Source organism: Bos grunniens, chromosome 24 (genome assembly GCF_055505025.1).
Source record: "Bos grunniens cultivar Pamir isolate PY7600 chromosome 24, Bosgru_T2T1.0, whole genome shotgun sequence".
NCBI classification, from domain to species: domain Eukaryota; kingdom Metazoa; phylum Chordata; class Mammalia; order Artiodactyla; family Bovidae; genus Bos; species Bos grunniens.
This window is the reverse complement of record NC_141188.1, coordinates 36,062,319-36,075,843: the sequence shown is the minus strand read 5'-3', so window position 1 is coordinate 36,075,843 and position 13,525 is coordinate 36,062,319. Positions and strand designations below refer to the sequence as shown.

The window sequence follows — 13,525 nt, the reverse complement described above, 5'->3', positions numbered from 1 at the left end:
TTTTTTGTTGTGTCATTTCCTTTTATCATAATACAGCCATCTGAATCATGAGTATGCAGTAGGAAGGAACATCTGTAAAGTGAGAATTTAATATAATAGGTGTTAACATTATTTTTAAGGCGTTTTTTCCCTGTATTTTTAAAGTATACTGTTGATAATTGAACATGACTGACCTAGAAACATTACTCAAGTGCTTAAGGAGTAGTATTTATATATTGGTTGATTCTCATTCTTTTTTGATGGCTGAGTAGCACTCCTTGTATGGTTATGCCATTGTTTATGATATTTCTGTTGATGGGTGTCTGGGTTGGTTTTTTGTTTTTGTTTTTCATTGTTGCAAGCACTGTTTCAGTGACACACATCCTTGTGCATATGTCTTTGTACATTTATGGGTATATTTTCTTAAGATAGATTCCTAGAAGTGGAATTGCTAGGTTAAAGTACCATATTAAAACAGCTTGACCCATGACTCTTTGGCTAGGATTGAACTAAATGTGAAATCCAGTGGCAAAGGAGGCTGTAACTAACAGAGAGTTGGATTGTGTGTGTGTGTGTGTGTGTGTGTGTGTAAAGGAGCTCATTTCCTTAATATAGTAAGTATATATTGGTCACTTTATACATATATATATGTGTGTGCATATATATATATATATATATATATATACACACACTAAGTCACTTCAGTTGTGTCCGACTCTATGCGACCCCATAGACAGCAGCCCACCAGGCTCCCCCATCCCTGGGATTCTCCAGGCAAGAATACTGGAGTGGGTTGCCATTTCCTTCTCCAATATATATATATAAAATGAGTCAATGCCTACCTTGTATATCTCATAAAATTGATTAGAAAGATCAAATGAGTTGACCTCTTTTTGGTAAAAGAATGGAATATATTTTAAATGGAATGTATTATGTACTTTTTAAATACAAGATTTTTGTTTTAGTTCTTTTTTTCCAACATGTATTTTTGAAAATATTTCAGTGGTAAAGATCCAGACATTTTAATTTTGAACTATAAAGGAAAGCTTAAAGTATGACATATCTGAAGATCAAGTTTATAGTTGTTGATGGGTGTTTATGAAAGCAGTGTTTAGTGTGATTATTAACCCGGAGCTACTTCTGCTGAGGATATGTTCTGAATGAACATTTTTGCCTATTGTAGGTGTTGAGCTATACTTGAAGCTTTCAAGGGTGATTTTTTTGGTTTCTTTTCTTTGTAGTCTGATCTGAAGTGTGTCCAGGATGCTAAAGGAGGTTCTTTCTACAGAGATCATTGTCCTGTGCTAGGTGAGTTAGCAGACGAGAACGTTTCTAAATAATGGGTCAGAGTTCATGGAATCAGAAAAGCGTTTCAACTGGGCTTTAAGAAAATTAGTTATCATTAAAGATTTTTAAAGGCACGCTCTTGGTTATGTTTGGTTTTAAAAGCATTTGTTCCTTTTTAATGATTTATTTAGTCTCTGAAAGAGTTGTCATGTCTTGCTAAATTGATACATCATTTATAGGGCATACCAATACTGTATGAAACTTTTTTGTTTTAATCATGAGCTTGTTGAAAAATTTTGTGTTGTATTACCATACTTATACATACTTACACTGCTGAGAATAAGACCTAACAATTTAATATTTATAAATTCCTTAGAATTTAATTCCTTTGAAAATATAACAGCTCCAAGATTAAGATAATATGATAAATATAATGTATGATTAAAATAAAGAACAAGAAAACCAAAACTACTTTCATTTTATAGATTCTTCATTGTTGCTACAATGAACATTTGCCACAGTCTTCCGATTAAGCCTTTAGGCTCTTCTGATTTAGCTGTTTTGGTGTGAACTCTGTGTTCTTTTCAAATCATTTGTTTTCCCTTATTGCCCCAAAGTGCTGTTTTCTTGCAGCATACCTTAATTTTTTAGAAAAAAGGAGAATATGGAAGAAAATCTTACGGTTTTGATGAGAGATGAGATCATCTCTCTTGCATTCAGAAACATTCTTCTTTTGTATTTGGGCTTTACAAGAAAAGTGTAGAATCAACATACACATTTAGGATCCCTCAGCATAGTGTTTGATGATCATGCATCCTTTGTCCCGGAAGTAGCTTTGAAAATAATCTTGGAAATGGGCTTTTAAAATATTTAAAAATTCTCTTGAGGCAAAAGTCACAAAAACCATTTGGTAAATAATAATAGTAAGCACTTCAGAGAAAACAAAATTCCAGGAGTCTCTTTCATATTCTTTAGTTAGCTATTCCGACTCTTCAACAGGTCATCCAGGCAGAAAGGTGAATATTACCAATGCCCAGAGCTTTGTGTTCTGATAGTCAGTGTCTTGTCATCTGTAGATGCTGCTCCTCTTCAGTCATTGTTATAAATCATTACTTTATTTCTTCTTTTGAGTCTGTTTGTTTTCTTTTCTTTCTTTTTTAAGGCTGTATAATTCTAGATTTTTATACTCACATTTTATTCTCAAAACGTTTTAAGATTAGATAGTAACTGAAACTCAACTGTCTGGGGCTTTTTTTTTTTTTAATTTAAAACAGTGCAGTTGCCTGTTGTTGCTGTTGTTTTCCTTGTCCTTGGTCACCTCCCTCTGCAATTACAGGTGAGCAGAATGGCAACAGGAATCCTGGTGGACTGCAGATTGGTGACCTGGTCAACATAGATCTCGACCTTGAAATTGTACAGTCTTTGCAGCACGGTCATGGCGGATGGACTGATGGCATGTTTGAGACCTTGACTACAACTGGAACAGTTTGTGGCATTGATGAAGATCATGACATTGTAGTACAGTATCCAAGCGGCAATAGGTTGGTTGTATTTCTTAATTTTCAGTAATGGCAAGTGAAATTTGTCTACAGAGGAACTCTGAGCCTACAAAAAGCAAATAATGTGACATCACAAAGACTTCTTACAGCTAACTCTTCAGTAGTAGAAGAAAACCCAGAATACCTTGGTAAAGTGGAAGGAAGCAAGTAAGAACTGTGTGTGTGTGTGTGAGAATATTCTGTGCACTTTTTTCTCCCTTTAGTGAGCAGAATACATTGTATCAGTATTGTGTCCAAGTGTAGCTAAAAAGTTGTCTGTTCCTGGTGGACTGTATCAATCTACCCTGAATGAATAGGGTAATAACAGTGAACTCCTCTGGTCCCTGTCTCCTGTTGTCTCATGGTGACACAGCTCTACCTTGCCACACACTCATCGGTATCAGCAACACAGCACTGTGTGCATTTAGTCATTTCTGTAACCTTCCTTACACACCATCCTTCCACGCTCCTTGTCTTCCTCTTCTCTGGATAACTCCTCTGCCTCTGTAAATACTGAATATATGCCTGCCTCCTCTCTCCAGCTACCCTCCCTGGTACATGCATACAATATTTGTCTGTTTAAGCCTCCTGTTATCCACTAAAATGGTTATTTATTTGATCTCTAGGTTTCAGTTTTCTTGGAGACTTGGGCCTGTGCCTTTTATTTTTTTATCCCTAGGGGCCAAAATGTATCCAGTTTACTAATATGTTTATAGTATTTTAGAGAAAAAATAATAGTTAATTGTCAAATCTTTATTACTGCCATGTACTTAAACTAACTCTCCAAGTTTCTTTAGGGGAGGGTTTATATATAGAATAAGAAAAATAAACAAATTGCTAACCAAAGTATAGAATTAGCTCTAATGGTGTTCAGATCTGGAGAATATACGTGATCATATCAAGAGATGCACAAAAAACATTTGACAAAATCCAATATCCTTCATGGTAAAAATACTAAATAAACTAAGAAAAGAAGGGAAATTCTTCAGCCTGATAAAGGGCATCTCTGAAATCCTACAGTGAACAGCATCCTCAGTGGTAAAAGACTGAATGCTTTCTCCTTTAAGATCAGGAACAAAACCAGAATGTCTGCTCTCCCTGCTTTTATTCCATCTTGTCCTAGAGGGTCAAGCTGTGGCAGTTAAGCAAGAAAAAGAAACAAGAGGGAGAAGAAAGAGAAAGAAGAATTTAAGCCACCTCTGTTCACATGTGATGTGATCTCGTGCATAGAAAAATCTAAGGAATCAACAAAAAAAACTGTTAGAAGTAATAAATGAATTCAGCATAGTCATGGGAATATAATATTAATATAGAAAAATAATATAAAAAGTGTATTTCTCTACACTACAAAGAACAACCTGAAAATGAAAATAAGAAAACAATTCTGTTTATAATAGCATCAAAGAATAAAATACTTAAGAATAAATTTAGCCCAGTAAGTACAAGATGTGTACACTGAAGACTATAAAACATTATTAAATAAATTAAAGACCTAAATGAATGGAAAGATGTTTCATGTTTATGGATCAGAAGACCTATTATTGTTTAGATGGTGCATTCGTTTCCTAGAATTGCCACAAATTACCACAGAGTGGCTTAAAACAGCAGAAGTTTCTTCTTTGACAATCCCAGAGGCTAAGAGTCAAGGTGTTGGCAAGACTGAGTCCTTGTGGAGACTGAGGAGAGTCTGTCCTGTGCCTCTTTCCTGGCTTCTGACGTGGCTGTAACCCTTGGTGTTCCTTGGCTGGCCAGTGCGTCACTTGTTTCTCTGCCTCTGTCACTTGGCCTTGTCCCCTGGGAGTCTGTCTGTCCCTTTGTCTTCACATGACCTTCTTTTTTGGGGTGAGATTCCCTGTGTCTTCACATGACCTTCTTCTTTTTTGGGGTGAGATTCCCTGTGTCTTCACATGACCTTCTTCTTTTTTGGGGTGAGAGTCCCTGTGTCTTCACATGACCTTCTTCTTTTTTGGGGTGAGACACAAATTTATTTTTAAATTCATTCAAATTAATCCCTGGTTAGTCAAGTTCAGTATCAAAGATTATCTGCTTCTGAGAGCCACGTAAACTGTCCTCCGGCCCACTATTTTCTTTTCATCAAGCCAACACTTGTAGCTTAGCCATCCGTGAGGAAAGAACCCTAGGGAGGCGTAGAAGAAAGTTAATTGAGCTCATGGAAATTCTAAAATGTTTTACATAGAAAATTATGAAAAGATGGTTGTATATGACCTTTTAAGGACACCAGTCATTGGATTTAGGGCAAAGGATTTAAAAAGACGTTTTTTAACAGAAGATACTAATGTTGCTCAGTTGTATCCGACTTTTGCAACCCCATGGACTGAAGCCCACCAGGCTCCTCTGGCCCATGGGATTTTTCAGGCAAGAATATGGGAATGGGTTGTTATTTCCTTCTCCAGGAGATTTTCCAAACCCAGGGATTGAACCCTGGCCTCCTGGCAGGCAGGTTCATTACCATCTGAGCTACTAGGGAAACTTCTTACAGAAGGTACAGAAATGGTCAATGAATGCATTGCATTAGTCTGCTAGGGCTGCCTTAACAAAATATCACAGACCGGTGGCTTAAACAACAGATGTTTATTTATTTATTCTTTTTTTTTTTTTTACTGTTCTGGAGGTTAGAAGTCCAAGATTGTGCCAGCAGGGTAGGTTTCTGGTGAGACCTCCTCTGGGCTTGGAGAGGATTGCTTTCTCATTGTCCTCACATGGCACCTCGCCTTTATGACATCATTTAACCTTACTTTTCTCCCTAAGGGCCCTGTCTCCAAATACAGTTACATAGAAGCCATAGAGCTTTACCATGTGAAATTTGGAGGGACACAATTCATTCTGTATCACCCTTGAAGAGATGCAGGACATTATTAGTTACTAACATTATTAGTTCACAACCACAATGAGATATCACTTCACATGCTAGAATGGCTAGAATAGAAAGGTAGGATAATTACCGGTGTGGTTGAGGGTATAGAGAAATTGTAACCAAGCCCTCCTACATTAATGATAAGTAGGTGAAGTGGTCTAGATGCTTTGGAAAACAGTAGTTTCTCAAAATGTTAAATAAAGAGTTAACTATGACCCAATATGTCCACTTCCAGGTTTATATCCAAGAAAATTACAATGTGCCCACACCAAAATCTATACACGAATGTTTGTAGAAGCATTATTCATAACAGCCCACATGTGAAAATAAGCCAAATGTGTATTGACTCCTGAATGGATAAGCAAGTTGTGGTATATCCACCCAATGGAACATTTTATTTGGCTATAAAAAGGGATGGAGTACTGACATATGCTGCAACATAGATAAATCTTGAAAAAATTTGTTGAGTGAAAGAAGCCTGTCACAAACGGTCACATACTATCTTATTTTATTTATAGAAAATGTCTAGAATAAGGAAATTCATAGAAACAGAAAGTATATTACTGGTTGTGAGAGGCTGGGAAGAGAGAGTTGATTTCACAGTGACTGCTGATTGTTATGGGGGTATCTTTTTGTGATGATGAAAATAAAATTATTATAGTGGTGGTTGGTTATACAGCTGAATATACTAAAGCCACTGATTTATACACGTTAAATGAGTGAATTGTATGGTATGTGAATTACATCTCAATAAAGAAGGGAAAAAAAATCTTAATTTAAGTTCAGAATAGTGTGTATTAACACATGTTGTCTTAAATGGCCTCTTATTTGGAAATGGTAAATTAACACAGATTAGGATTATTACTTGCAGAATTCTTCCTTGGTCCAAATTCTCTTGGGTACTAGTGTTATTAGTAACATAACATTTGACTTTTAGAAAGAAAATGTTTTTATTCTTTAAGAACATTTTATTAAGTACTTATCCTGTATTAGGGCCCGTGATTAGTGTTAGAATTACAGAGACAGTTAAGACATGGTCCTCTACTTTGAAGAAGTTTCCCTTTAAATTTGGATAGATAAAGTCTGAAATAGCTGCATTGAAATGTTTTAAGTAGTTGTGAGAAGTGAATATTCAGGCTGTTCTGAAGCTACAAAAGAAGAGCGATCATTTCAGCTGGGCAGATTAGCTCTCTGTTACAACCATCACTCAGCATATTAATAGAAGATCTGCATTCCATATACAATGGAATATTAACCGTGGTGTCTAGTGGTGTGCAGAATGGCGATCCAGGTGTGTTTGTGTGCAATGGAACTTTCACTTTACATGTTTCTGACATGTTTTAATCATTAACAACGAGTGTGTATTACTTTTATAACAATTTTTAAAGCATGCAAGTGATAATAAATCTAGACAAAAGGGTATCATACTAGTATGGTAAGATTACGGATGACTGTTCTCTCAAATTTGTGTAATAAATTCTAAAAAGAAATACAGATCATTCAAGATGTAATTGTAGAGGATTGTTTTACACTTTGGATGTGTTATAGTGCTTTTCTCCCTCCAGTGGTTAACTATGAATGTTGTGCTGAAGTTAAGTAAACTTACCGATTTTGAATTTTGGCTTTGGTTTTTAGGTGGACCTTCAACCCTGCTGTTCTCACTAAAGCAAACATTGTCCGAAGTGGGGATGCTGCTCAGGGTGCAGAGGGGGGCACCTCTCAGTTTCAAGTGGGTGATCTTGTGCAAGTTTGTTATGATCTGGAGAGAATTAAACTTCTACAGAGAGGACATGGAGAATGGGCAGAAGCTATGCTCCCAGTAAGTGTATATTAAGTCCTTTGGGAGTCGGAACTATAGCTTGCTTACGTAGTTTTGAAAAGCTTTGATGACTTTAATTTTAGAAACTATAAATTAGCTTAATCCTTTGAGAATTGTACTCTTCACTGGCAGCTTAACATCTGTATGCCTTTTATTTTCTAAATTTACTTCAGTTAGAGTAACTTTGTTGTTGTTGTTTAGTTTTTGAATTTATTATTTTTATTGAAGGGTGATTGCTTCATAGAATTTTGTTGTTTTCTATCAAACCTCAACATGAATCACCCATAGGTATACATATATCTCCTCCCTCCTGAACTTCCCTCCCATCTCCTGCCCCTTCCCACCCCTCTAGATTGATAAAGAGCCCTGTTTGAATTTCCTGAGACATATAGCAAATTCCTGTTGGCTATCCATTTTACATATGGTAATGTAAGTTTCCATGTTACTCTTTCCATACATCTCACCCTCTCCTCTCCTCTCCCCACGTCCATAAGTCCATTCTCTATGTCTGTTTAGTTGGTAGGTTGTATCCAACTCTTTGTGACCCCATGGACTGTAGCCCACCAGGCTCCTCTGTCCGTGGGATTCTCCAGGGAAAAATATGGGTAGCCTTTCCCTTCTCCAGGGGATCTTCCCTGACCCAGGGGTTGAATTCGGGTCTCCTGCATTGGCAGGTGTAGTTGTTGCTGCTAAGCCACCAGGGAAGCCCTTAGATTAGCCTGGGAAGATCCTTAAAGGGCTATAGTTAATATATGATAGATAAATCTAACTTGATAGAGCCTTTAGTGGAGAATGTAATGTTAAGGTGAGACAAAGAGGCTTCCTGATCCTTCACCCCAGAATGACAGTGACTTTCATACTTCTGTCTTGAAATTAGGCTTGATTCCAAAAAGGATTTAAACATAGATGTAAGCTTTGAGCCCTTTTTGGTTTAAGTTTTTTTTTTTTAGAAATCAGATTTTCTTTAGTTACAAGTTTTCTAGAGGTATCTTAAAAGGTTACTTTTTTGAATAAGATTGTCATGATTATTTTTATAATCTTGTGGAAGGGTAATAGTTTTATTAAAATATTTTTTAAAGATACTCTATAAAGTTTGTGGCTAGTAAATAACCCATTTGAATATGATTGTTCTTTAAAAGTTTTTAAAATTAGGAATCAAGTAAAATGAATACTTCAAACATGTAAAAACTGATGATTGATTTCTATAATGTAAACTTGGAAACATAAATCTAATCTTGTTGTTAAGACTTTAGGTAAAGTTGGCCGGGTACAGCAGATTTATTCAGACAGTGATTTAAAGGTGGAAGTATGTGGAACATCTTGGACGTATAATCCAGCAGCGGTGTCCAAGGTGGCGTCCGCGGGATCAGCCATCAGCAACGCGTCTGGTGGTATGTTCTGTTTTGTGTTTCTTTAAAAGCAATGTGGTTTACGTTAGAGCCTGTCCTCATTCCCCAGTTCTGGTACACAGATAATGTTGTATGTAATCTTAATTTTCTCTCAGATCACATTACCTCACTTGTATATTAACTACCTTTTCAGTTCACTTCACTTCAGTTCAGTTGCTCAGTCGTGTCCGACTCTTTGCGACCCCATGAATTGCAGCACGCCAGGCCACCCTGTCCATCACCAACTCCCGGAGTTTACCCAAACTCACGTGCATCAAGTCGGTGATGCCATCCAGCCATCTCATCCTCTATCGTCCCCTTCTACTCCTGCCCCCAATCCCTCCCAGCATCAGGGTCTTTTCCAGTGAGTCAACCCTTCGCATGAGGTGGCCAGAGTACTGGCGTTTCATCTTCAGCGTCAGTCCTTCCAATGAACACCCAGGACTGATCTCCTTTAGGATGGACTGGTTGGATCTCCTTGCAGTCCAAGGGACTCTCAAGAGTCTCCTCCAACACCACAGTTCAAAAGCATCAATTCTTTGGTGCTCAGCTTTCTTCACAGTCCAACTCTCACATCCATACATGACCACTGGAAAAACGTTTTAAACTTGCGCTAAATGTCTCTCTCTTTTTTTTTTTTTAATATGATGAACCACCTTTGTACTGGCTGAGGTATACCCTGTGAAAATTCCATAAACATGTTCTTTTTCTCGGATATATCAAGGGCTTCTCCATGTCAAAGAGGAGATACCTGAAATTCAGCATGCTACTCTTTAGTCAGAACATTTGTTTTCTGCCACAGAACCATCACTTTCTTTGACTGCCTTATTTATTTTTTTAATTTCCAATACTATTGCTAGCAGATGGCTTTCTTTCAGATATTTTTATGTATCAGCCATACCTTTTCTCTTGTCATTTTATGAGAGGTATTGTACAGGCCACAGTGGGTAGAGAGAGCTGTGCTGAGATGTGAGTATGCTGGATGCTTGGGTAGACTCAGGCCCAGAGCTTTTCTTCTCATGATCCAGCTGTATATCTACACTCAGTTCATTAGACAACTGGTTACAACTCACTGTATGAATATAGCTGACATCCAGAAGAGAAGATGGAGCCATAACTGTGCACAGTAAGAAAGTAAAGGAAAACATTGGCTGACCTCCAGCTTTATTTTGTACTGCCTCTACTTCCTCTGCTTGTGTCTCATCTTTCCTGCTGTAATTTGCTAATGTGTTTGAGGTTAAATCAGGTGGTGTTTATTTTTACCTTGTGGTTAGATAGCATCACAGTAGGCTGACTTTTATCAGGCTGGCCCAAAATTTCATCCATAACATCTTACAGAAAAACCCAAATGAACTTTTTGGCCAACCCATTACATATTGAAAGAGTGAAAAATTGTTAATATCCTTTTCTCAAATAATGTGGATTTGGTGTTGGGCCTCACTTTGTGACTTCTTTCCTTTCCAATAAGTAGATCCTAGAGTTAAGGAGAACTGGGTAGATTCTCTACTGATCAATGCTATTTGGAGAAAAAAAAAAAGCCTTATGAAAGGGTTTATATAAGCACATATCTGGTTCTTTCTTGTTTTAGTCAGAACCAGTCAGTTGGCACCTTTGAAGTATTTTATTTTAATATTTTCAACTGAAAATTGGTTTGTCCCTAAAATATTTCCCCAGAGACTATAGAGATTATATTGCTTTTGTATCATAATCACTGATTTGTTGCATTGAGGTCTGAGAGCAGTAAGATACGCTCAAGACCTGAAAGGCAATTTGTATCATTATGATACTCCTGTGGTAGTGTGTTCATTTATAATATTTTTGGTATGACTCCAAAATCTTGAATCATAGTTTATGTGTGACTCTTTTTCTGAGATTTTAACTTGAAGTACATGAATTGGAGTAAACCAGGAATAATTGTGGGCTCAGATTGAAAGCAGTTTTATATGGTAGTAATTGTAACTTGCGAGGGTAGTATCTATAGCTTAGTACCAAAGTAATATTAATGATAGACATAATAAAACAGGAAAAGTGTGTATTATAGGCATGTGGGTAATGCTTGTCTGTTAGTAGTTAAGATTTGAGATCCTCCTATATTAGCAGCTTTATTTGATGCTTTACAGAAAGACTCTCCCAACTCTTGAAGAAATTATTTGAAACCCAAGAATCTGGTGACCTCAATGAAGAATTAGTTAAGGCTGCTGCCAATGGAGATGTTGCTAAAGTGGAAGATTTGCTAAAAAGACCAGATGTGGATGTGAGCATTTTAAAATTTATTTGAAGCATATGCAAAAATAGAATAGTTAAAACAAACCTTTTACTCAGCAGTTATTAAGATATTGCCACATGTGCTTCATCTATTCCTTCTTCCTTGTTTTTCTAAGGTATTTTAAAGATGACACTGGGCATTATTTCTTCATTGTGCATTTCTAGAAGATATTGACATTTTCTTATTTTAGTACTGACTTTTGAACTTTATGACGTCAAAATTTACTTTTAGGTTTTTAAGTAGTTGGTGTCCTTTGGGGAAATTCAGTGAAATTTTCTCATGTAAATGTTACAATGTTTTAACAATATATTTTAGTAAATTTTATAAGCAATTATCCATCCTTCTTTTCAAAACATTTAACCTAAGCTTTCCCCCTCTCCTCCTTGTGAAAGTTGACTGTTTCATGGTTCATAATGCAGTTGAATTAGGAGTCATGCATTTTGTACATCTTAATAGTTTGTGTTGTAATGTTACCATTCACCAAAGCCATAGTTTAAATGGGTTCAAACTGCAAATTGTGGTTCTCACTTAGTTATTCACTGGCTTTAGCATCGCTACTGTTCTGGAACCAATACGATGTCAGTCAGTGCTGGCCAAAGGATTGTAGGTTGAGTGTCACTTTGAATCATTGTCACTGTGCAGTCAGGGCTTTCGTTACCATATCTTTGTATGTAAGTATGCCAGACAGTTTGACAGAGATCAGATCTATAATTTATAAGGTGAAAGTGAAAGGTGCTCCATTGTGTCTGACTCTTTGCCACCCCGTGGACTGACTATACAGTTAATGAAATTCTCCAGGCTAGCATACTGGATAGCCTTTCCCTTCTCTGGGGATCTTTCCGACCCAGGGGATCAAACCCAGGTCTCCCGCATTGCAGGCAGATTCTTTACTGCCACAAGGGAAGCCCAAGAATACTGGAGTGGGTAGCCTATCCCGTCTCCAGCAGATCTTCCTGACCCAGGAATCGAACTGGGGTCTCCTGCATTGCAGGCGGATTCTTTACCAACTGATCAGTCAGGGAATCCTGAAATTATTCCTATGATCTCATGTGGCATTTCAGGTTTGTTGGGGATCAGTTGCAGCAGCATGGCACAGTAGTTTCTTGATTGGTTGTGAGCTATGTCACAAATAGTTTCAGATATTAAAGTACCAGATGTTTTTTTGTGTTTGGAACGTAGAGTCAGACTTCTTTTATATTCACTTATGCAGATTTACATTTTATTACACTTAATTTTTTCTTCATTACATTTAGAATGTAGTACATTCTAAAAACTTAAAGGGAAAAATAGTTCTCCAAGATTTGTTAGGAAAAGCAGCATCTCCTTCTCAGTGCTATTTTCCTTTTCTTCAGAGGCAACTATTTTTACCTCTTTAAGCTGATTTCCTTCATACAATTACCTCCTCATCTTTTAGTAACATACTTCTATTGTTATTTCTTGACTTGAAGTTATATTTTGATACTGCTCTGTGAAGGCGAGGATTCCACTTTCCTTCTCCACTTTTAGCCCATCCTTTCCACACACATGCATACCTCTTCCAGGTTCTTAATGTGGTATTGCATTGTAATTTTGTTGATGTTAGAATTAATTTTGCATGTTGTTATTCAAATGGCATGCATATCTGAGCTGTGGAGGATACTCGATTGCGTTTTCTTGCACAACTTTTTGCTTTCCTTGGTGTTCATCAGATCAGATCAGTCACTCAGTCGTGTCCGACTCTTTGCGACCCCATGAATTGCAGCACTCCAGGCCTCCCTGTCCATCACCAACTCCCGGAGTTCACTCAGACTCATGTCCATCGAGTCAGTGATGCCATCCAGCCATCTCATCCTCTGTCATCCCCTTCTCCTCCTGCCCCCGATCCCTACCAGCATCAGAGTCTTTTCCAGTGAGTCAACTTCGCCATGACGTGGCCAAAGTACTGGACTTTCAGCTTTAGCATCATTCCTTCCAAAGAAATCCCAGGGCTGATCTCCTTCAGAATGGACTGGTTGGATCTCCTTGCAGTCCAAGGTACTCTCAAGAGTCTTCTCCAACACCACAGTCCAAAAGCATCAATTCTTCGGCACTCAGCCTTCTTCACAGTCCAACTCTCACATCCATACATGACCACAGGAAAAACCATAGCCTTGACTAGACGAACCTTTGTTGGCAAAGTAATGTCTCTGCTTTTGAATATGCTATCTAGGTTGGTCATAACTTTCCTTCCAAGGAGTAAGCGTCTTTTAATTTCATGGCTGCAGTCACCATCTGTAGTGATTTTGGTGTTTATAATTGTTCTTTAAAAAAAAAAAAACAAACAACAGCTGAGATGTAATTTACATATGGTGAAATACATGGATCGGTCAGTTTTGACAAATGCATACGCCTACA

General features: G+C 37.4%; 1 protein-coding gene across 1 annotated transcript in view; it reads left to right on the top strand.

Moving 5' to 3' along the window:
* Positions 1-13,525, top strand: part of MIB1 (MIB E3 ubiquitin protein ligase 1) — a 96,683-nt gene that overhangs the window by 27,709 nt on the left and 55,449 nt on the right. Inside the window, exons 5-9 of the mRNA XM_086372995.1 lie at positions 1,221-1,287; positions 2,603-2,807; positions 7,315-7,498; positions 8,745-8,889; positions 11,007-11,140. Of these exons, the coding sequence (XP_086229121.1) occupies positions 1,221-1,287; positions 2,603-2,807; positions 7,315-7,498; positions 8,745-8,889; positions 11,007-11,140 (735 nt within the window). The remainder of the gene's footprint in view (positions 1-1,220; positions 1,288-2,602; positions 2,808-7,314; positions 7,499-8,744; positions 8,890-11,006; positions 11,141-13,525) is intronic.